Source organism: Apteryx rowi, unplaced genomic scaffold, assembly GCF_003343035.1.
Source record: "Apteryx rowi isolate R43461 unplaced genomic scaffold, aptRow1 scaffold_55, whole genome shotgun sequence".
In the NCBI taxonomy this organism is placed as follows: Eukaryota; Metazoa; Chordata; class Aves; order Apterygiformes; family Apterygidae; genus Apteryx; species Apteryx rowi.
The window spans coordinates 190700-215782 of NW_020450816.1; the positions used below are offsets into that span (position 1 = coordinate 190700).

General features: G+C 36.8%; 1 protein-coding gene across 1 annotated transcript in view; it reads left to right on the forward strand.

Annotated features, from left to right (window-relative positions):
- Positions 1–5914: 5914 nt before the first annotated feature.
- Positions 5915–25083, forward strand: part of LOC112973492 (bifunctional heparan sulfate N-deacetylase/N-sulfotransferase 3) — a 68807-nt gene continuing 49638 nt past the window's right edge. The window contains exon 1 of the mRNA XM_026081442.1: positions 5915–6895. Coding sequence (XP_025937227.1) covers positions 5915–6895 — 981 coding nt within the window. The remainder of the gene's footprint in view (positions 6896–25083) is intronic.

The following is a 25083-nucleotide window of genomic DNA, read 5'->3' on the forward strand; positions in this document are numbered from 1 at the left end:
AGCCCGAGCGCAGCGCTGCGCGGAGCCGAGTTTTCGTGGGTTTTTCTTCTTTTTTTTTTTCTTATTAGTTCAGTTAGCATCTGTCTGTCTGGTGTGGTACCCAAATCAACCCTTCCGCTGATTTTTCTTTTTTTTCTGTTTTTCGGGGTTTTTTTTCCGTGCGACACTGTTGCCCTCTAGTGGTTTTGGACACCGGTTGTTTGCTATGTTAGGGAACAAAATTAATCATAATAGTGCAGTAATTATTAATAACTTCAGGGGTTAATAGCTGATTGAATTCTCTAAATCCCATGCAGCAATTGGCATGTGTTAATGTTTGTTTCAACTCTCACATACATCGTTTGGGAAATGAGAGAAAAGTTTTTCGTGATTTAATTAACTATTTGGCATGCTAGATAATTGTTTCAGGGTTTGGGGGTTTTTTTTAATAAAACGACAAGTGGAAAAAATGGGGTCTCTTCCACTGTCAGCGTCACCACCCCATTCTTTCAGAACAAGCAGCGAGCTCTGCCTTTTCAGCCTTTAGACCTGGCTTATGCTTAGCAGCTGTGGGAGAAAAGAGAGACTGAAGTAAAGGTCCAAGCGTGGACAAGAGAACATGCCACACATTACCTTTGTGACCTTGGGCAAGTCATTTAGTCTTTATAAATGTTTCTGCAAGTGCTGAATAATAGTAGTAGGGTTTGTCTCATAGAAAAATCGTGTGAGATGTAACGTGATTTAAGATCCTTTGATAGAAAGTGTTGTATGAAGGTAAAGTAGTAATCTGAAAACAAAACTAACTACTGTATTTAAGTCTTCTGAGCTTTCTTTAAAAAAAATAGTATTTTTAAACACCATATAAATGGTCTTTACAAATATCTTTCAATAACAAATTCTGATGCATTATTTTCTATCCTATAAGGTTTTCTATTGATACATAAAGTAGTACAAAGGTGGAGCTGAGGATAACAGAGATACAAAAGAAACTGAAAATTGCTTGCCCAAGGACTTTAAAAAGCATATAATATCTACCAAAATTTTTGCTCTGCTTAAGCCGTTCCATTTTTTTAAAGACAGATGAGAAAATGTAAGTCCTTATATAATCACATATTACAGGGTTTGTTTTGTGATACCAAAGGGTCTCAGTAACTTCCTTTGACAGTTCATGTCTCATACCACTATCCCTTCAAGTTAAAAACATCTTCCTAATATGAGATTTCATTTTTTGCTTGGATTTGCTTATCCGAGTGATCACTGCTTCAATAATCTAGTTAGTAGAATAATATTGTAAGTAGAGGCACTAAATATTTGAAGACCTGTTTTATATTTTCATAATTGGCTTAAAAATCTGAGCGTTGCTACCCATCCCAGATTTGGTTGTTCTCAGATGAACTTTGCTGCTTTCTGCGATGTCATTCATAGATTTGCATTTTAGTAACACTAATGTAATGACTTCAGTATACTTCCTTTAAGGTCGTATTTCATGTTGGCTGGCCGAAGAAGGCTTTATGTTCAAAGCAGTTAGATAGCATGCTAATCACTGTGTATTTAAATAGACATATGACATGCCATACAATGTATTTGTTCTCTATTTTTCCTCTAAAACTTGCTGTTCATTTTACATATGAAAGGTATGTTGCTATTGCTCTGTTAGCAGGCTGTTTGGAAAAGAAGGAAACTGGAATATAGCAGTATGGTGTTATTAGAATAGGAGACATTTAAAAACACATTCAATTATATGTAACTGTACAAATGTAATATAACTGAATAATATTGATAAGTAATGAGTCCTGAACTTGGACAATCTTTGGCTGAACATGAAAAAAGATTGGTATAGGGTATGAATATGCCACAACTTTATTGTTCCTAATCAGTGGTCACAGTATATAGTAGCCCTTGTGCATGGCTTAGGTAAAACTAAACCAAATTTTCTTATCAGGCTTTTAGAAAAATGTAACTTAACAGCTATTTTACTTTTTGCTTGTGAATATTTTAGGTTTGTCAGTTTTTTAACATAACTGAGTTAAAACTGTTTCTGCTGGTTTAGGGATTTTATTGATATCCATGACACAACTTTAATAGATTATTTTAATATATAAATTTGTATGTGGTTTTATGTGTCTGTCGTTATGTGGGTGCTCGGTTTCTTATTTGACTATGTATTCTTTGTGGTATGAAGATGTGAACGTGAATTTGGTATAACTTTGAGGATTTTTTTTAGTTCCAGAAAATATAAATCTGAATGATCAAAAACACATTTCAGCTATTGAGTCTGGAAAATAGCATGTTTCTGCTGCATAGAAAAGCAAGTCCTAGAAAATCCATGAATTTGAGCCCAGTGCACCATGAAAGTCTTAGTGCAAAAATATACCAATGCAGGCACAGTGTTTGCAGTGTTGCCATGACATTCACCCAGCACAGATTGTCAGCAACCTCACATGAATCTGGAATCCAGGGACTGGGTTCAAGGCTTAGGTGCAAAAACTTCTGTGCAAGTTGCATAGATATTTAGTTATTATATTAATTTTACTGCCAATAAATACAAAATCAAGATTTTTGATTTTCTGTTCTATTTATTCACTTACTATTTCTCATTAATAGCCAGTGTTGTCTTGCGTAAGTATTCCCATTAGGATCATTGTGCTAAAATGATTTATAGAAGCCAAGGATTTGGTCATTTATACTTAGCAATGAAACAACAAGGTAAAGAAAAGCTGCAAATGGTAGAAATTCACCAAACTGCTTATGATGCAATTCAGCTTTTCATGGTATTTGTTCTTTCATCAGTGGCTTTATTAGTAGCTTGTTAGTGGGAGGAAAAAAAAAAAAACACAGTTCAAGATTTATAGTCTAATGCATCTGTTAAATGCTAGCTTTCTGAAGGTACCTGTAATTGTGACTTCCCAGCAGTACTGCATGAGAATTTTAAATCTGCCAACTAATAGGATGATACCTATATCCTGTGCCCGCAAGATCTTTATGAGAACTGGATCTGGGCTGCAGAAATCACTTCTACAGTAGATAAGAATGATATTGAACCTTGTTGTATTCAGAACAAAAACTTATTTCCACGCCTCAGCTTTATCTTAGCAAGATCTTCTCATGCACAGTGAGTCCACAAACCAGGCATGTGGTTACTGAAGACAAGTAGGCATATATACAACATTGCTATAGTATTTAATAGGTATTAATTTTAGCCACTAAGATTATGAGTTTCTTTGCATTCTGTCAACTAAATTGGAGATGCAAAATGAAGACACAGGTTTTTCAAGAATCCTTTATGCACGGAGTAGAAAATCACCTGTCTGGAAACATATATCTTAAATCTGGTTCTACTCTTTCAAGTTGGAGCTGCTTCTTTGTTACCTGACCTCTTACCAGATCAAATCTCTCTTTTCTGCTGCTTAAACTGGTAGTCTCAAAGTTGGTACCCTAAATGTGCAACAAGATGAGACATCTCAATACATTAAAATTTTCTGCAAGTTCTTCTAAAGATACTTTCAGATTGTCATTCAGCATCTGTGCTGCCTTTACTTTTTTCTTTTTAGGTACCTGCCTCTAATTTCTAGAGCAAGAATTACGTTATTTTGTCTAACACTGAATAATGTGCCTACATGTCTGTGCGGAAGGCAGGTCTCTTGTCTAAAAGTACGTGTGTAAGGCTTTGTCCAGGTGCAGGTGAGGCTTGAGAGCAGGTGCAAGTCCACCAAGAACAGAAAGGGTCAATATACCTGAGTCTGTGAGTAGCAGGTGGAAAGAGTAGAGTATATCCAGAGAGTTGGCTTATCTAGTGAGATGCAGGGTGTAAAAGGAATCTTAATTATCAATGAGGCAGAGTCATACACTTACTTGGTGCTTAATTTTGCTATTTTGATAAATAGGATACCATGTAGTTTATCTCACTTTTCCCTTATTTCATTTTCCTACCCATTTGTTTTTACTTTGTGCTCATTATGCACCTGGCACAGGGAAGATCAATCTTTGGGGTTGTGGTTAAAGTTGTGGAAGTTACAAGGATGCTGTTAAGTACATCATATTTTTTTCAACTTTTCTGAAAACCTGGAATGAAAGGCCTTCTCTTGTACAAGTTAGGTTGAAGAGCTTTTGTTCAAGTGGTTAAGTGACCCAAATGCAGAACTATTTTTTTTTTCACAACTTTTTTTTCCCATTATTCATTTGTAATTAATCTTTTATTCGCTTGAAATTCTTTTGGATCATAAGCATACCATTTCTTCTGTTATCTTCTGCTCCCTGATTCAGTAATGAAGGATGTCAGCCATCCTAGGAATAAAAATTTATAACAAAAAAACCCACCAAGAAACCTTATAAAGTACAAAACATGTGGGCTGGAGTTTGACTAGATAGTATTTTTTATTAAAAAAAAAAAAAAAAACTCTTGTCAATCTGTGCAAAAAAAATCACATTTGATATTGATGATAATTCTGGTGCTTTGTGGTATTCATATATATACTTTTTTTAGCTTTGCTTTATTTTTTTAGAAACTTGAGTGTGTAAAGGTTAAGCACTCAATCGGGAAATGATCATGCTAATATTATACACATAGCTTATCCTGCTCCCATATACAGATTAAAGCTACTACATTGCAAAGTTACAATAACACGTTCTGTATCTTAATACCCATAATATTTGTTGTTAACCTTCCTTTATAAGTTATGGTACTTAATTATTTTATGCTTGTCATATCTTTAAGTTATTTTAGTAGAAACTTTTGACAACAATTGTACTGTTGGCTTCAAAAATGACTGCTTTCCCTAGGTACAAGTTAAAGCATAAATATATCCATAGGTGATCTCCCTCTTAAGTCAGTTGTTGATTTTTTTACTCTCTTTTCTCGGATTTAAAAGCTGGATTATTCTGTGCTTTTTTAATACAAAAATATGCTTCCTACAGTATAAAGAACAGTACACAGCCCACAAAAATGCTACTTGTATGCTGCTTATGTTGCTGGAAAAGTGTAGTTTAGTTTGAAAAATATTCCTGTAACACATGCAATAAGGAGTATACAGGTGTGTACGTATACAACACAGCCAAAAATGTGCATGTCGTATTAAGGACTTTTTGATTCTTCCAAAGTGACCTTAATAAATCATGGAATGCATTTAATCATGTAGACTAATGTTCCTGTAACTTCTCTGGTGTGGAAGGAGGAAGATTATGAAATTTCCTCAATATTTGGGTTGTCAGCCGTTGTCTGTTTGGAAGAAATTTTAAGAAAAACATTAAGTTATTTGCCACTGTACCTTACTTTTCAGTGTCTCCTGTATATACCCCATTTTACTTGATCCTCTGGGGTGAGCAACCTGTGAGATTTAGAGACATTCAAATGCAGATGGGCAGCTAGTGGGATTTCCGGAAGGGCCTGCTAAGCAAAGTCTGCAGGCCTTCTTTGCTCAAGACTTAGACTTCAGGCTTTTAGGTCTTGAAACCTTAGCCTTGGTTTCTGTGATGATCAAAGTGGAGGTTGTTCCAACTGCATCTTTTGTACTTGTGCAAATGTATTGAGCTTCAGGGAAGTTTCAGTGCTGTGTCATTATGAAATACAGAGTGACAACTGTGTGCTTTATAAAATAAAAGATAATAAAAACTAATGAGGAACAGGAAGAATTAACACTACTAATGCAAAACCTCAAAAAGAAACAACTGAAGTTTTGAGCTGCTCATTTCCAAACCTCTGTTTAGCAGTGATTTGTCTGCTGTTGATTAGGTTACGTGTGATGATACTTCACAAGCACGATATATGGATTAAATCTCTGATTTTCTTTTCTTCTAGACTATATCTTCTGTAAAGCTTGTGGAAGATAGATGTATGTGCTGCAATGGTGACATAAATATTTAAGAGGACTGGAACAAGTTGTTGAGAATCTGTGTTTTTAATGCTGCTGTTGAGAACAATCTAAGGCAAGTAAACAACATGAGTTTTATCATGAAACTTCACAGACATTTTCAAAGAACAGTTATTTTGCTGGCCACTTTTTGTATGGTGAGCATTGTTATTTCTGCATACTACTTGTATAATGGCTACAAACAAGAAAATGAACTTCCTGAAATTGCTTCAGAAGTGGAATGTGGTGATCTTCAACTGTTGCCATACAAGCTGATGGAGATGAAAGCCATGAAGCCTATTGATCACCTGAGGACTGATCTTGTAGTGCTGGTGTTTGTGGAAAGTCAGTATTCAGCATTAGGCCAAGATATAATAACCATTTTAGAATCCAGCAGATTTCAATATCACATTGAGATTGCACCTGGAAAAGGAGATCTCCCGGTGCTTATAGACAAAAATAAAGGCAAATATGCTCTCATAGTATATGAAAATATTCTAAAGTATGTAAATATGGACTCTTGGAACAGAGGCCTTCTAGATAAGTACTGCGTAGAATATGGTGTAGGTGTTATTGGATTTCACAAAGGCAGTGAGAACAGCTTGCAGAGCTTTCAGTTGAAGGGCTTTCCTTTCCTTGTCCACAGCAATCTGGGTATTAAGGACTGTTGCATTAACCCTCATTCTCCATTGCTCCATGTGACAAAATCCTCTAAGCTTGATAAAGGTCCTTTGCTTGGAAATGACTGGGCAGTTTTCCAGATTAATCATACAACTTATCAACCAGTGATATTTGCAAAAGTAAAGACACCAGAAAACCTTCCGCCACCTACCACTAAAAGTATTCTCCATGCCACAGTAATTCATGACCTGGGACTCCACGATGGGATTCAGCGAGTCCTCTTTGGCAATAACTTGAATTTTTGGCTGCACAAGCTGATTTTCATAGATGCCATCTCTTTCCTGTCTGGAAGGAAACTCAGGCTGTCCTTGGATAGGTACCTACTGGTTGACATAGATGACATCTTTGTTGGAAAGGAGGGAACAAGGATGAACGCCAATGATGTACAGGTAAAGTATGTTCAGAAACTAATGGTCATTGCAGCAAAATGTGAGTTTTAAAATCTAATTTACAGAGTGAACAGTTATTAAGGGTTGGAATTCACAAAGGATGCAGATCAGTCAGTAGCAAGGCAGACTGTTTCTGCCTTGAGAGAGAAGCCAGTCTCTCTGGCTTTGGGTGGCGCTAAGTCCAGGTGTAATAGTTACTTCAGCCTCCAGGATGGAGTAGAGTCCATGTAGCATTGCTTATACATGTACTAGGAAAGCGTATGGGATAATAAAAGCCTCACTGGCTAATATCCCTGGTTTTCTCTGAAGTGATATGAGAGTCCTTGCTGAGGTAAGTTCTATAAACTGGAGGGCGGGCACCTCTGAATTACGTTCCCCTTACTTTATATGGAAAATGGTCACCCAAAAGGGAATTAAAGAAGAGTAGTTGCTGATTAACTGTTAAAGAAAGGGGATAAGAGTGGCAGTGTTTCCTTTTAGGCCCCTGCCCCACAATTTTAAGCAGTTAGAAAATTGCGCAGGGTTTAATTCTCTAGTCGATGAGTAGCTCCTAAGCGGATACTTCAGTGGAGTTTGAAGACAGCACAGGACTTCAGAACTAGACCCAGGAACTATTAGTATGTAACGTGTATGGTGCTAGTCTTATAAGCAGAAGGTGAATGTGGTGAGTTGATAATAAATGCCAACATAAATTTTGAAGAACAAATTGGATTGTTAGCTGTTTGAAATATTTTTCAAATGTCAGGACTAAGTTGCAGTGTTTCACCTTTCTTATCTCTATTTTCTGGCTCTTGCTTGCAGCCAAGACTGGTTTTAATATAGGGCTTAAAAACCTGTTCTGTAACTAAATGGCTTGACGATTTCCATAAGTTTTTAAGCAGTTTAAGTTGCACGTTTCTGAAGGTCCTTTCTCGCTCTCTGCTGCTGTGCTGTTCAAGTGAAGTGGTGGTTTTGGGTCGGTGGGAGTAACATTTTAACATTATTTTATTGCTGTATACCTAATTTCCTTTTTGTGAAGAATCTAGTTGCAAAACAAATAGAGAACACTTTGCAAAACTGAAATATTTGGTCTAGAAGCTAAAAATCTGTAGGACACTAATTATTGCCATGTTTGTGCTAAAAATAAAGGAGAATGTTGTTAGAACTTCCGTAGTGGAAAGAGGAACTTAGAGGGGAAAGAAAAGGCAAGGATAACTCTGCATGCAGTTGTTACTCAGTTTTATTCAATTTCAAGTAGGCTTTCTTACAGTGCTAATATATTTGTCAAGCTGCAGTAGCTCTGCATATATTGCTTCATTAAACAAAAGATTTGAACTTGGGGCTATACTTTGATTTGTTTTAAAATTACAGTGTACACTATTTTCCAAAACATTCTCTGCACAAGCAACTCTAAATTAGATGTACCTGCTAGGTAAGTGTTATCCTTATACAAAAGAATTACATGAAAGGGAGGTGGAGAAAATGTGGAACAATAAATGTAATCTCTGCGTAGAACATGATGGCAGCATTTCAGCTGGGTAGGTGATCATGTTTTGAGAATCTCCCAAGTGTATAATCAAATTGCAGGAAAGAAATAAGGTCTGGCCTCCATCAGTGGCAAAACTCCTGTTGTTTTGAAGAAGAGGCAGATTCTATTAACAAAATATATAAAATAAAGCCAGAATAAGCCTTCCTCTATGCTGGACAGTAGCAATTTGAAATAGTATGTTTCCCATTGTTTCTTTTTGTGAATGACACCTTAATATGTCATTTTAGGATTAGTTAGAATGATTAATTGCCAGAATTACTTATCAGAAACAGGAAGCTAATGAGACAAATTAGGTTAAAGCAGATCCAAAAGGGTGAACTGTTTTGTTTTGGGAGATTAATTTGCAGTATGTCAGAATGCTAACTCCCCAAAATAAAACTGTCAAATAAAATATAAATAATATCAAAGTGGAAATAACTTTTAAGTAGGAATAATGTAGATGATCATTTATATAGCACTATGTTCTGAAACAGTGGAATCAGAAGAAGTGTTCCCTTCAGATTCTTCATCTGCTTAAAGTTAAAATGTTCTATTAAACATGTTGTTAGGATTGTCAGATGCAATGCATCTTCATTACTATTAATATCAAAGGAGTTATCCTCTGTGGCACAATGACATGTGGAAGGAATGAAATAAAATCAATTTGCGGTAGTTGAAAATCTGTTATTGTAAACTATATTTGCACAGAAATGACATCCTATTAGACAGGAGTGTTTTAGTGAGTTCTTCTGTGTTGACTGTGACAGAATTGTGTGCTGCTAGTGTGAAAATAGGTTCCTTAATGGAGACTTTGTATAATTTCAGTACTCATGATTAACTCATTTCTACTAAGCTTACATTTTTAAATGCTAGCAATAGAGAATTAGGTCTAATGCTTTTCTGAGTTTTAATGTTGTTTGACATGTCTCCTATTTAATATTTTCTGGACATATTCACATCTAGTAAGACTGTGAGCTTGCTTAGAGTGAGATGGATGTTTCTACATGCACTCAATTAATGCAGAAGTAATCTAAAACACTTCATAAAGCTTCCAAAATCCAGAGAACCTTTATGGCTGGTCCTGCTCACTACTCTGGATAGGACAGAGTTTAGAAACTTCAGTGTTAATACATAACTGATAGCAAAAATAATTAGTTATTATTGAGTTTCACTAACTAACTTAGGCAGACCATGTTTGTCCTAGGTCTTCTGAGACATAGATCTCTCTCCGTCGCCTGTATAGGCAACCTGGGTTCACTTTAGAAGGACTGGTTCGTTAAGCCCCTAAGGTTTAGGCTCAAGTTGGGTTAGCAAGTTAAGAAAGTTGACTGTGCTGTTCTCTCCTTTTGAGTGTTAAAAAAGAGGGTCATCATAGCAAAACAGATCCTGCAGCATTGAAGCAGTACAGAATATTTGTCACATTGCAATTGCATATAAGGTTGGGTTTTGAGGGGAATCTTTCTTCTTCAGAAACCTAAATGAGACTTGCTAAGTGGCCAGAATAATAGTTAATAGATGGATGTTAGACTAAATTGCCCTCTTCTTTAAAGTTTGTGAATTGGAACTGAGCACTTCTGAAAATTGCTATCATAAGGTTAAGTGGTAATTTTTTATCAGTATTATTTCTTACCTCAGAAGAGGTCGAGTCAAAAGCAGCCTCTCTAAAATGAGGGTCTTCTGCTCCTCTAAAAATTAGGCAAAGTGGTACTTCAGCTTGAGTATCCAGACTGTCAAGGACATGAGTATAAAGAGCTCTTCTGAAAATCTTTTAACATTGTTTATCAACATAAAAATTCTGTAAAAGTAATACATGGGCCATTTTATTAAACAGCAGACTAACTTTGTACCAGTCCCACCATAACTTCATCAGTTAAAAAGTAAAAAAACCCTTGAAACTGTACCTGATTGTTATCAAATTGACTGTCCCTGTATAAAATCTGGGCCAATAGATTGTAGTTGTTCAATACAGCATACTGAGTAGCTGTCAGTGTGCATCAGCAATAACCATCCATCTTAGTTTATTTACTTTGTCTTTTTCTGGTATAAAAAAAATAATGGAAGAGAACATTGTCATAGTCTAATTGCCTCCCACTTTGAAAATAAACTTGATAATGTCGTCTCAGCGTTCATTTTCAATAACTTTTTTACTCTCTTAATATTTGTCTAGCAGCAGAGACCATTATGCTGTGACAATGTTATATTTTTTCTTTGTTTCTTTTAGAAGACTAAGAGCCTATGCAGTGCAAATAATTCATTTAAATGGATATACAGAGAAAATCTATCCAGATATGCACAGAGTAAGTTTATCTTAATAGACCATGATTGTCCCACTTGACACTACTAATTTAATATCATAATCTTTATTGTTACAGTTACTCATTATAAAATTTTTCAGACTATAAAGTACTGAGGTTTTTCCAAGGAAAAAACAATCTGATAATAGGAGGAAAATTAAAATACAATTTTTTTCCATTGATAGCTTCTACTCCAAAAGCGCTGGTGGAGCAGTAGGCAGTAAGTTGATCTACTTTTTTTTCATTTCTTCCATACATCCTTGAGAGTTGATCACATTTTCAAAAGGAAGGATTAGGGCATTGTGATATGTTTTCTCAAGTTAATAGCTATGTGATCCCCTCTGTATTCTCCTGTCCTTTTTGTGCTTTACGGAAGAGGCACTTTGAATTGAAGTCGGAATGGGGAAAACATACTTATTTCCCTGTAATCTTTTCACTTTCTTCATATAAATCTAATCTTTCTCTACACAAGTAATTCCTACATTTGCTCAGTCTTGGAACAGTGGGCAGCTTGTTATTTGGGAAGAGTTTTGGCATGAATAAGCATCTTTGATTTGTTACAGAATATATTCAGAGTTAAAAACAGACAAATATGATTATGCTTACACATGAAAATATTATGAGGGGTGCTTGTTTCTTTTGGGGGAATTTTTTGTAATTGCCAAGGAAGAAGTTTCATATTAACTATATCCATTATTGGGAGGGAGATGATATATCTTGTTTCTTCTTCTGTTCTGTGAGAACTTAGGTAATGCATCTACTAGTCGACCTGCATTACAATGAGAAAAACAAGCTTTGAATCTGCAGAGGCTTTTGGCATTAGAGTCATTGAAGAATTGAATAATGAGAATTATGTTCTTTAGTGATTTGCTTGCATATCATCTGTGCTAAACAATGTTCTGATAATGCAGAGAATTTAGCCAAAAAGAACAAATTCATAGCATTTTAGTCTCCATCACTTACAGAGTCTGTCTGTGCGAGATTCTTCTTGCCTAGAGGTTGAGATTTATAACGTAGACATCTGTATCAGAGCTAGCCATCTAACTTTCTGTACTAGTCAACACAGAGAAATAGCCACAAATGGCTCATCTTTAGGCAGACACTGATTAAGTGAATTGCACCTTAAAAATACGAGTTTGTTTCTGTTGTTCATAAAATCCTTCTAGAGTGACTAGGATCAAATATGAACATTTGTGTTTGCCCAGATAGATCTTGTTCCGTGTCCCAGAGCCAGTGCTGTCATTGTTATATTATTATCTCAGCACACTGGTGGCCTAATATCTTTTGTTTAATTTAACAGAAATTTCTCCTCTAAAAGTTAATTGTTTATTCCCTGTATTACAGATTTGTCCACATTAGTCAGTGTAGCTTAATGAATTTTAAACAAGTGTAGTAATTTAAGTGTCTCTTCAGCCTGTATAGCAGGAAGAAATCAGTATAGTATATATCAGTATAGTCTTCATGTATAGTGGGAAGAAATCAGAACTTTGCATGCTAAAGCACACCACCTGTGTATGAATTTTAAAAATGCAGTGACGTTTCTTTTCCATTACTCTTGCATAGGAATGACCTAAATATTTGCATTAGAAGAGAGGGTTAGGTACATTTTGTGTTAAAGGAGAATGGGTAGAAGATGCCAGAAAGCCTGAATTGTCAAGACAGCAGGATAATTCCTTAACCTTTCACAGGAGAAAGTGTAATTATGTAAGTTAATCATTTCTTTATCTATAGTATCACATAGTTATTAGGAAAGAAGTGATATGTCATTGAATGTGTCAGTTACACAATTACCAGAGATACTCATGTCTGTTCAATTACACTGAGCTTTATATGTTTTATGGACTGCTACCAGTGGATAGAACATTTTACTAGTCAGTTATGTTAACATTCAATATACAAAAGTAACTTGTTTTATATACTGAACTTCTGTGAATTTTAATATAGTAAGATTGATATTACTGCCTCTCAATACAGCCCAGCTTTTGTGTTTAAAGGGAGCTTGTTGATGTTTGAAACAGAATGTTGTATAAAAATCCTTGACCAGAGGAAGGTGGCTGCAAACAGGGGACACAGGAGGGCTGGTATGCCTCGCATATGATGCTTCTAGGATTACCGAGGTAACACTTGGGAATTCCATATATGCTTCTTGCTCCCATTCTGCACTTGTACAGAGTTAGCTACAACCAAGCCTGGTGCAATAAGCTTGACACTAAGATTAATCATACAGGTTATCCATTGTACTAAATGTGTGAAGACAAAAAACTTGCATAGTACCTATGTGCCTAATAATATCTGGTTTCTAAAATCATATCTGAATGGACTGACAGGCAAAAGAAAAGATTACCTTTTCCTATTTGTGTTTGAATGTCCCTCGCCCATGTTTTATGTTGATATATATATAGGCATTATATGTGGGAAGGACTGAGATGTGGACAGTGCATGGATCACTACTGCTGACCAGGAAAGATGGTCATCCGTGGAGCTAGTGATGTGCTTCCTTTTTTCCAAAAGGTTTGTATAAACAATATTAAATATACTGCCCACCTTCCTAGGATATAGGATGAATATGACCCTCAGAATGAAATTTGTAAAATAGAATGTGTGTGTCAAATAGCAGCACTGACATATTCATCTGTAGCCATACAAGAAGCCATACTTCTTGTGTCCAAAATGGTAACTACGTTCATCTATTTTTAGTAGTTGACTAAACTGTCTGTTTTGTCAATGCAGATCATCTGTTCCTCTATACAAAACTTTGTAGGCACAGTGGCTGTAAAAGCAGTCCCCTACTGCTCTATATTAAAAGTGTAAAAGAAATTAAGCAGTGATTGACCTGTGGATGTTCGTTCTAGCTCAGAATCAATTCACATTAGCTTTAAGTTTGGGAAAGCTTACAGTTCCAGTACTGTATCTGTTATGAGGAATCCAAATTTCAGGTTTTATTCCAGTTCTGTATTTGTTAGAATTCTTGGCTTGTTTTTTTGTTTGTTTTAGAAAATTAAAGCAATTGGATATAGTAGCACTTAGCCCCATTAAATGTGAGAGAGACATCAGGTCCTAGATATAGGATTTAACAACTCACAGTATTGATGTACTGCAGCCTTTCAGCAAAGCAGTAGAGAGTTTTACTGTTAAGGAGGATAATATTCTATGCATCTTTCTCCTACCTGTTTGGATACATAGGCCTAAAGATGCCAAATATTTCCCACTGTAAGGGAATCCTGCAGAAGTTAGTTACATTCTGCGCTTCACAAAAGAAGTGTCTCACACAGAAGGATTGGGTCAGGAGAACAGTACTGCCCCATGGTGCTTCGTTCATATTTAGTGACTGCTGAGAACCGTAACTGCCGAATGCAGAATTCTCTGGAGTACTAAGGCAAAAGATATCACAGAAGGACAAGGCAGATTGCTAATCGTAGAGTTGTATATAGTGATTTTTTCCCCTTCTGCTTAGTTTTCCAATGCCAGAGTAACCTAATCATATATTTTGAAATCTAAAAGCTTGTGACACTATATCCTTTCATACCAACCTAAATCTTGAAACAGTGATTTTTCAGGCAGACTTTTAAGAGAACTGTGATTCTTAAAAGGCTCACACTGTTGTCTCCTGTTATGAATTGTGTGGCAGGGGACTAAGAGAAGAGAAAACTCGACCTCAGTTTGTTTGTTTGTTTTTAATCGTTAAAGAGGCAGAAGCTGCTTCCCAGCATAGTGGATCCTATGGGATCTTTGAGGGCTATGAGAATGATTTGCTTAAAGTTCTTTTACCCCAGCACCAGCTTTGACCTTCAGTTACATTCTCTCTGGTCCTGTCCTACTAGTAACATCTCCAGTTTGAGCATGTGGGTGCCTGATGTACTAGTTTACTTTAAAATACAAGGTTAGAGCTTTCCTTTAAAGACTCCTTGTCTTAACAGCCCATTTATATCTGGTCAAGAGGGCATCTCAAGGCTTTCCTCAGACAGCCCATGTCAAAATACATGTGATGTATCCATATAACCCTGATGCCATTTCATTGTGGACCATCCTGTTTCTAGCAGAAGTATGGAGGCACCTGGGAGATCCCCAGAGAACAAGAGGAAGGAAAAGCTGACATATGTGTTGCTAGGCCCAGTTTTCCGCTTGGTCTGGCTCATGAATAGCATCTGAACAACTTGCCTGAGTATGCCTGCAGTAAATAAAAAGCAGATAAAATCATCTCAGGGTCTGGACAGTAGAGACTCAGAATTATCCACAGTTCGTATTTTAGCTGAACACACATGAGTTTTGTTAGAATATTTCTGTGAGCAGATGCTTTTCAAAAGGTGAGCTGAGGCAAAATAAGTTCCTTTTCTGCAAAGAAACAATTTATAATGGCTGGGGGCAGAGGAGAGAGGACCACTCCTCAGAAGGAAGGAATGGACTTCTTACCATAACTCCTCACTTATCTGACCACAGTCACTTTACTGTTCTGGCTTGCTGAGTGAATCTTTTTTCACGTGATAGACTGTTCTCATGTATTGTCCATAGGCAATACTTTCTAAAGTTTTTGCTCCTAATGCCTTTAATAAAGTAACAGAGATGAAGAGAAAGTAAGTAGCTGATTATTTGCAATAACTTTCTTCAAATACACATGAATGCTTTCACTGATATGTTGCTTCCATTTAAGTAATGTGTTGTGATTCTAACAGCTGACATATGGAAGTAATAGAGGAAAGAATTATGACTCCCTTTTTCTAACCAGATGAAGGTGAATGCTCTGCGGATTGTCACACATGACGTACAGCAGGAGGGCTTCATTCCATGCATAGTGATTTGCTGCCATTCAGGAAGCTCATTAGCATTCTTCGGAGAAGGTTGTTATGGTCCCATTATTTTCTCCTCCAGAGGTTAAACTACTCTAACTACATTTAAGGGGAGGAAAATACTGCACTCCCTGTCCATGTCCCCGATAAGTGACTGTTTCTTTTCTTACCTATGTCCCATGTTTTACAGTTTAATGGTTATGCAACAGGAAAAAAGGTGTTAGTGTAACTTCATAGCTCTTATAACTAGCACACTTCCTCATAGAACCCAAATAAGAAAATCATTGCCTCTATGAATCAACTGATGATTTCCCAAGTATGTACACATGCAGTATGTATGCACAGTCCTGTATATTTATGTCTAGCAAATTACAGTAATAATTTTTTTCATTTTTAAAGTTTCCATTATTTCTCTGTAGTAGTGAGTATTTTAATACTCCTAGGCTGAATGAACTATCTTACTGATGGGTGTCTGGCTGTTGTATTTTCATTTTTGTTCTTAATGGAATTATGTGGTTTAAGAGCTATGTTATTTCAAACTTAAACAATTATGATCCCATGGGATCAGGTGGGCTAACTGAACACTTTCTATAAGGCTTCTGCTTTCCACTTGACCTTGTTTATTATGTAGAGATATCTTTACATTTGAGCATAAGGCTTCACTTACAAAGAAATCCACACCAAATGCTTATGTGCACCCAGCGTGCCAACCTCCTTTAGTCATTCTTGGTTCAAAGCCATATAAAAGTTCTGTCAGTATCCTATTTCCTCTCTCTTCTCAGAAACTTATACTTTAAGAATGTATGTGAATATTTTCATAGGAGAGATGAAAATGCATGTGACCCTGCACATTATACTTTCAGTATTGTCAACATAACCTAAGTCCAGCTCTGTTTGGCTTGATCCATATGGCCATGAGAGCAAAGCCTGCCTTTCCAAAATTTATAGAGTGAGTGAAATGTGAGGCAAGACGTGTTGAAACCTTAATATGCACTATAAGACTTTCACATCTACTGGATAATTTGCCTCCACTGAAAACCCTTTTTCAAAGTTTCAAGATTAGTAATTTAAAAGCTGCCTGTTGTTGTTCACTGAATAACAATGTTCAGTGAGCAAAAGAGAAAAAAGGAAGTTACAAGTGAAAATATACAGTGGGCTTTGATGTCTGTAAGTTAATGCAGACCTGAGGCAAGATGCTAACTTTCTCTGGGGCGTGCATGGCATCATAATTCAGGAATGCTTATATGTTGAAACTACTTTCCATCACATTGACAATGTGTTCCTATGCTGCACTGTCAGTCTCTCTTTTCTTAGACTGCAAGTTCTCTGGGTCAGAGACTCTCTTTATTCTGTGTTTACACCTTTCTTTATAGTCTTTGTACATGTCAGAGGCATGCTTCAAAAAGCATTTTGATATTACAAATAATGTGACTACAGTTTATCACAAAGCTGTATAAATTCATCACTGTATTAGTGCCTGCTGCAAGACTTATTCTGAGCTTTTTCAAATGACAAGTTTGCTCTCCGGCTCCTGCTGCTTTAGTGGAATTAAACAAAATTTTCACAAGCAACAAATAAAAATACATTGCAAACAAATATAAACATGTAAGCAATTAACTGTAAAACATTAAGCCGAAATTGTGACTACCTCCTTCCCTCTCTTCAATCTCAGGAAGAAGTATCACAGTATGGCAAAAAGAAGACTGAGGGCAGAAGGGGGAATCTGCCTCATTAGTTCTTTTACGGTTCAGTTCCATGGAAAGTGTCCTTTCTTTTCACCTGTTCAGTCTGGAAAAAGTCAGTACAACTACATGACTGATTCTTGATGATTATGCTTGCAAAACAAAGTAAAAGAAAGACAGTTGGTTGCCAGGGTCTATCTAACCCCTCTGGAAATAATGCCATATCTATTTTCAGTTCCAGTTTCTTTTTCTGTGTAAAATTCAAAGTGATCTGTCTTTTTCGTTTTGCTCTTTATAAGTGTTACTCCCTATTTAAAACCAGTGTTTGACAGACAGCATAAAAACCTTCTGACCAGTTTTTTTAAAATATTTAGTCTTTAACAGATTCCTTCTGATACTTTACAACCCTGGAGATGAATTAGACTGTTCCTTAGAATGTTGTTGCATGTCCACAACAAATCATAAATTAAATACCCTTACATATCGCAAAATGTATACTACGATACACTTGTAAATGTAAATACTGAAGAAAACAAATAAAAAGTCAGTGGCTGTGTGGATTGATGATCCATAGACTCATTCCAACCCAAGTCAGTAAATTGACATGGCAAGGGCCATGTCATGCTGTACAGAAGTACCAGGTTAGGTTTGGAAACACTGTGGTTGCGTTTTTGTGGAGCTAATAAGACATATAGCTCTACATCAAGCTCCCATGCACTTCTGCTTCCAGCAGTAGCACTCCTGAGAACAGCTCAAGCTTCTCTGCTCCCAGTGTACAGCTAACTTGGAATAAATATAACTGGGAGTTGCCTGTGATGGAGCGCTAATGGAACTGGAAAAGAATCTGAAAAATAATTTTGTCTTGTTAAGTATTTTTATGGTCAGAAGATCATTCCTCTTGTACCTTGCCCTTGTCCTTTCTCACTGTCCCCCTTAAAAATAATGGGAATTTTGAAAATGGTAATCCTGAAAATACCCTAAAAAACAAGATAGAGGTTAAATTATATCCCAGTTTGCAGTGTAAGATGAATTGGAATTTAAACTATATATACTTTGTATCAGAAAATTATTTATCTTTCTGACTGGAGAAATTTCTTGAATGTTGTGGTCAGTTTGGTCACCACAGAATCAGAAATACTTAGAGAATGCTTAGACAGAAACACCAGCATAGTCAGGAAATCTCTGAGCAAAGACTGAAAAAGTAAAGGCTAAAGAACTTGTTAAATGATGACCAAAGCAGAAAATAATAGCCTTCAAATGTCTGCAGGCTATATACAATGAGGATGGATAGGAATTATTTAATATGCTGCACTAAAATATTTAAGTACAGGCTGAAAAGCCAGTATAAGTTCCTTACAATAGCATGTGGTAGTGTGAAAAATATTATCCAAATGGAAGTAAAAGGATTATGTAAGTTTTTAAAAATCAGATTTGGCAAAATAGTATAAAATGTGCTATTTGAAGCAATATAATATTGGCAAGGAATTTGTACTAAAATGTATTCTTAATCTCTTACAGTGTAATCAAATGCAGAATTCAGTTTGGATTCCTGTTCATCACTTTGAGCCCACAAGTGTAGAGCGTAGTTGGGAAATTGGTCTACCTAGATGTGGTTTCTATAATCTTGTATTTTAGAAAGGCAGGCGCTCATCTAAAAACAGGAAAGGTGCGTGTCAACACTTCTAACAAAATCATCCCTTTGTTTTAATATGCGTTCTCTTATGTTTCTTTTACTGATGTCCATTGTTTCACAAAGCTCTTGTTTTGTCTCTGCTGAAATATTTCCCTTGGACTAGGTACTATATAGAAGTCAATGAGGTTGTCCAAATTTTGATTAACTTTAAAATACGATCTGTGGGGGGGTTTTTCCTGTATTGGTTACATATAATCATGAAAAATAGGGTTTGAGAAAGAGTTAAATTAAGGTAATTTTATACAAGCTTTTCTTTTCTTGCTTTCACATTTTCTGTTAATTTTTCTATACCAATGCTGATGCAGCAGAGGAAGTTTACTGAGCAACTTTAGAACTATTGATAAAAAGAAGAAAAAAATATGTATTCATTTGTGACTCCCTAGCGAGCGAGCAGGCTGGAGACTGAATTCCCAGCTGTTTCTGACATGGAGTTTTGAGACAGAAAATGAAAATCTTTTTGGTCAAAGATTTTTTTCTGGAAATAAAGATAGAGTTTAAGTAGAGAAGGAGCTTTCCCTAGGCCCCAACTCACCCAAATTATAAGGACAAAGATAGAGAGATAGATAGAGAGACAGATAGATGTTTAAACAGACCAAGCAGTAAGAGAAGTTGAGGAAACTTTAAGGCTCTATTAGGAAATAAAACAGGAAACACATTTGTGAATGATTGTGTCATCTGTGTGCTGCCCAGCCTTGTGTGTTCAGTTTATTTAACAGGACAGTGATATGACAGTGACAGGTCTATTACGCTTGACTAAACAGGGTGAGCAACTGGCTCTATTATGGTTTTTATCTAAATGAGAGGGATTGAGTCTTTTATTTGCTCTTTATTTTGTTTGTTCTCTAATATATAAAACTAAGATTAACACAAGTATTATTGGGGTTGTCTAGCAGCTTTAGTCTTAGTTAGGAAAAAAATACAAACTAAGAAACAAACCCCAAAGTGTTTCTCTTTGGCACCAGCTTTTTATACATAGCAGCATAGTGACTAATATTTCTTTTAAGCTACCTAAATTGCAGCTTTTTATACCTGAGTCTGTAGACTTGAGTTTCCCCTTGAGCAAATAACAAGTTTTCACTGTAATTGTAGCTACTGTTATTCAGTGATCTCTCTTTAAATGCTGGAAAAATAAAAAACTAAATGCTTGAAATATTTTATGCCCTGGAAAAATAGAGTGGCACCACCCACTGTTGAGCTGTGATCATCGGTATAAAGATGCAGACAAAATTTCAAAAATTTACTTATTTAAAATTCTGCTGGACTGTAAGCACAAACTTTTGGGCTTATGGGGACAATTGAGTCAGTTTATACAGTCTCAGGAATTGAGATTCAGAGAGTACTAACACTGAAGCAAAAAAATTAGACTGAGGTTTTTGCAGAAGGCCATATCCACAGGCTATCATTTTAACTTTCATAACCTTTTCCTAAAAAAATAAGGCATTTGTAATGTCCATGTTTGCTTTTGTCAATCCATCAGTCTAATGACTTTTGAGCCTACTGGCCAATTTCAGTCCAGTGTGAACAGATAAGGACAGGTCTCAAAGAGAGTTAAATTCCTACTAACTTTGTGGAATTCAGTATGAAATAAGACATATGCGTGGATTAGTGCCTGCTCTGAAGCTGAGGTTTCAGATGAGTTCTGCATTTACCTGTTGTCTGTGACCTGCCCCTGGCTGATCAGTATGCCGTATCTAGGAACTAGTGACAGCACCTACTGCCCGTTTTTCATCTGGATAGGGGATGTGGGACACTGGGAAGGGAATGAGGGGCTTCGGAGACATGGGAGGGCCTGAAGGGGAGGGTCAGTCCGAGGTGACAGTGTGAAAGGGAGCACAGGCTACTGCATGTGAAAATGGCAATTTTTTTGAGACACATCTATAAGGAATCAGGTTTTATGGAACTTCTTGTTATTGTTGTTTTGTATGCAGACCATGGATGAAAAGGAGGACCTGAAATCTGAATTGCATCTCTAAACATTGGCATTTTCAACAGAGTAATATATCCACTGACAAACTCATTGGAGTGGTGTAGATGTAATGACACAGCTGCTTCCTCCTGCATATTCTAATGAGGTCACTGTGCTCTCTCGTGATGAGAGTTTGGGCCCATAAATTCTTAGAATATTGAACCTTATGGATATTTTCAGCATTTAGCATCTCTCTTCCACAAGCAGAGCCACATGTTGTAAAGAGTTGCGTAAAAGGGCCCTAAGCAGCAGAGCCAGGCAGCAGCGCATGGCGGATAAGGGAGCATAGACTTTGCCACAGTGGAAGCTCGTGACCACCGTGTACAGTGGAGGACTGTCTTGCTTGGACAGTAGCCTTTGTCTTCAAGCCAGATTCTGACTGCTGTGCCCATTGGCTGTAGTGAAAGCTAAAACTGGAGCTGGCATGTGAGGAAGCATTAAATAAGAAGCACACATCTTGTTGATAATGAGTATGGTACTAGGAATTGGGTAACCCATCTGTGTTCTGTCTGAGCTGATTGACTGTAAGATATAGACACCATTTAAAGAATAGCCCATTACAATGCTTTAATTTTTATAACAAAATATTGTGCACCTTACCAAACAAGATGTGAAGCTGTAAAAGTGTGGGGTGTCTAATGAGACTCAGAGGTACAATTGCTTTGCAGCTCAGGTCATTCTCTGAACCTCAGTTTTTGAGGCCTAACACTTACTGGTATCTAGACAAGTGTCTACATGCGTCAGTAAACAACCTTTACAATTTATCTACTACCAATGGGATGTGATGGAGATGAGCAAGACCAAGCAGTCACAGCAGGGTGGCCAGGAAGTGAACTGGAACAGAGTCGGAACTACTCTGTGGCCCTAAGAGTTGGACCGTCATGCTCAGAGGTCAGGCGGCTTGGTGGCATGTGTGACTTTGTGCTATGGCTGCTTGAGGGCTTGTGTTGTAACTAATGTACCTCTGTTTCCAGCTGTACTAGTTCATCAACAGTATCCTGACAATACAAACTTAACTGAATGAATGTGCAGAGATTTTGAATGCATTTTAGAGTCTTTTTTTTTTCTTACTTTAAATTCTGTTATATTGTGAGAATTTACCTATTTATACTTGCTGTTTCATAAGCAGATGAAGTGTTAGACAAAAACACACAAATCAAGGTTCTGTATTGAATCCTGTCTGACCAAAATCCAGGGGAAAATTGCCATATGGACCAGTAGGGTGTTTATTAGTTCTGCGTTAATTGGCCTGGGATTTTTTGACCTTTAATTAAAAGAAATGCAGGACTTTATTTCTGTTAACTGCAGAATAATGAGATCATTTAGCTGTGTAGTAATAGGCACCTCTTCCGTCAAAGTACAGTTTAATCAAGAGCTAATGATGCAGAATTCCATATAGAATCATGAAAACAGCATGCTAATTACATTACTTTATTAAATACAATTGGCACCAAATATTTAAAACCTTCAACTTACCTTGCCATAATTAGCTTATTCCCATTACCTGCTATCTCAACCTTGAAGAAGTGAGAAGCTGGTGAAAGAAGTTAGTCAGAAATATATCTTAAATCTCTTGGTTGTACAAATGATTCGCCTAGATGAAAGAGCTTAATTACTTGAAAATGTATAATTGGAGCATCATGAAAACTATTATTTTATATAATACAAAAAAACTCCAGAAGAAGACCCTGTAACATTAAAACGGTATATTCTAATGACAAACATCTGATGCAAATCATTTGAGACAACGTTTTCCAAAGCAGCTACTTAGTGGATACTTAGTATCCTTTGGAGGACCTCAAATTCAGATACCTTTTGCTGCCATTCAGAAGTACGTGTCATCCCATCTGTGCACATAAACTAAAGTTGTGGTCCCCTGAATTCTTCTGAAATCAGGTCCAGCATGTCTTATATTGAACACTGAAAAACCAAAGCATACATAATCGGGCCTCAGTGAAGCTCTCAGCCTGAATATCTCATCTCCTCAACACTTTAAAAGAGAAGTTTGGGTACCAAGGTAGTGATGCTTATTGAACTTAAATGAGAGGACTCCCACTGACTTGTTTAACTATTGTACGCCTTAATATATGGGAGGTCCGATAAGATACTCAAGTGAATGGATCTGGCAGACAGTCCAGGTTACCCCCAAGCAATCAGGGGGAGTTTTACATATCCTGCACGTTAAAGAATCGGGCTTCAGGCATGCCTGTTTTGATAATTTAAAAACACAATTGCTGCAGGTAGAATCTGGCTGTTGGTAAACTACAACCGTTTTTGAGTAACTGACACCAAGTACTTAATTCCTGCTCCAAGTAATTTTTGCATGTGTGTTTTGTTTTAAATTCTGCCACAATATTACATGGCCATTTGTAAATAGGCATCCTGCTGGCATGTGGAACTTCTACATTTTAAAAAAGAATTTGTAGATTTTTCATAATCCATATTTTTAATTGAAAAAAATAACTTCTTTCTTGAAGCTACTATATCTTGAGAAGAAGGGTTTTTTTTCCACATATTTTAATTTTGTTATACAAAGTAGCAGGAATAGTTATCTTCAGCTTGTGTAGAATCTGATGTGTTGTAAACTTGAAAGTATTTGTTGTCAGCAGTTCAGTTTTTCCATCCCTATTTCATCAGTTTTTCCATCTGTGCTGGATTGTGTCATCTTGGACACCTTGGTTCCACCAAGCCTTTCTTCACTTAAGCAGATTAGGGTCCGTTTATAATTTGTGGTCTCTGCCAGCTAACCACTTTGCTGAAAAAGCTGAAGATTGCATTACTTTTCTTCTCTTGCCCCCTCTGTAGTCTCAGCTCAGATAAGAGAATGCACAGCCAAAGAAAATATAAGCATTCTCCTCCTTTTGTCTGAAGGATATTCAAAATATTTTTTCAGACACAGCATAGCCAAAGTAATTATTCTTCTCCTGCATAGGAGATGTTTATGGTAATGGGTGTCAAAATGATAATCTTGGAAATCCAGAAAGAATATACATTGAATTTTAATGATGTTCTACAGATACCTAATTTATCATGAGAAAAACATTTTTCCTCTGAAGCAAAATAGTCTATTAAAATTATGATTCCCAGCCATTTGGGATGGAGCCTCACTGACATTGCCTTCTGTTTCTTTTTGTCATGCTGCCTTTTGCTACCTCCAAACACCCAAAATTCTTGCCACTGCCTTTCTATCCCCTGATCTCTGTCACAGCTTCTTGAATGCCTGCCATCACTGCCTTAGCAGTTCTCGCTTCCAACCCCCTGGCATGCTGCCTCTGCAGCGTTTCTGGTGGATCCCTGCTGCTTCCTCCCTCATCGCTCCCTTCCCCAGACCATGTGGCCCTCCTTCTCTCTCTTCAGCCATAAACCCCAGAAGTGCTAGGACAAACCCTAAGCTAATAATCAGGCACAGCTTGTTAGCTTGGACTCTCTTCTGCACTACACCATGCCATGTCTCACCTCTATCTAGTATTGGCACCTTGCTAGTGCCTCCAAGCTTAGGAACTACTATATAAAATATGGTAAAGCAAATCTCAAAATGTATGTGGGAAATTTCCAATACTGATTGTTTAACAGATAAAGAGAAGCACATTGCTCTAAAAAAGTCATGATCGTAATTTTTGTGTACATCATAGATGCACACTTCAGTCACATATATGTTACATTCCTGAATTCTCCCTTTTCATTCCTTCCTCCTCCCTCTTGTGTTTTTTGTTTTTTGTTTTTTTTCCTTATAAGCAAGTGTATTTGTAACATGGATAGAAACTTTAGCGGAGGTCAGATGTTGCAGAAAGGATCAGTTTGGAGGGGACAGATTGTGTATATACCTAGCCTGGCAGCTGCACTCGCAGGACCCTTTTCTCAGGGCCTTTCTACACACTCAGGAAAGGTAAAATGATGTGGCTAAATGTTAAAGGGACATCACATCACTCACAGCTCATTAAGCCCCTTTAAGAAGAACTCCAGTCAGTAAAGTGTCTTTAGTTCTGTTGTGGCTCTAGTTCTGTTTCTTTTCTCTCTTGAGGGGATTAAACTAAAGAGGAAATGTGGTACAGAGAATTAAAGCTACTTCTCATAAGAGCTCCTGTAAAGGGGCTTAATGCACTTAACTCATGTGCTTTCACATTATGCTTTTTACTAATTTTTTTTACCTTTTCAGAAAGTGCTTGCCTTCATTAAAGAGCCAGTACAGCGTTAGAAGTTTTCTTCAGAAGCTAAGTAGTTCTTACTTTGAGGAGTCATTTGATATTATTGTTAAACACATG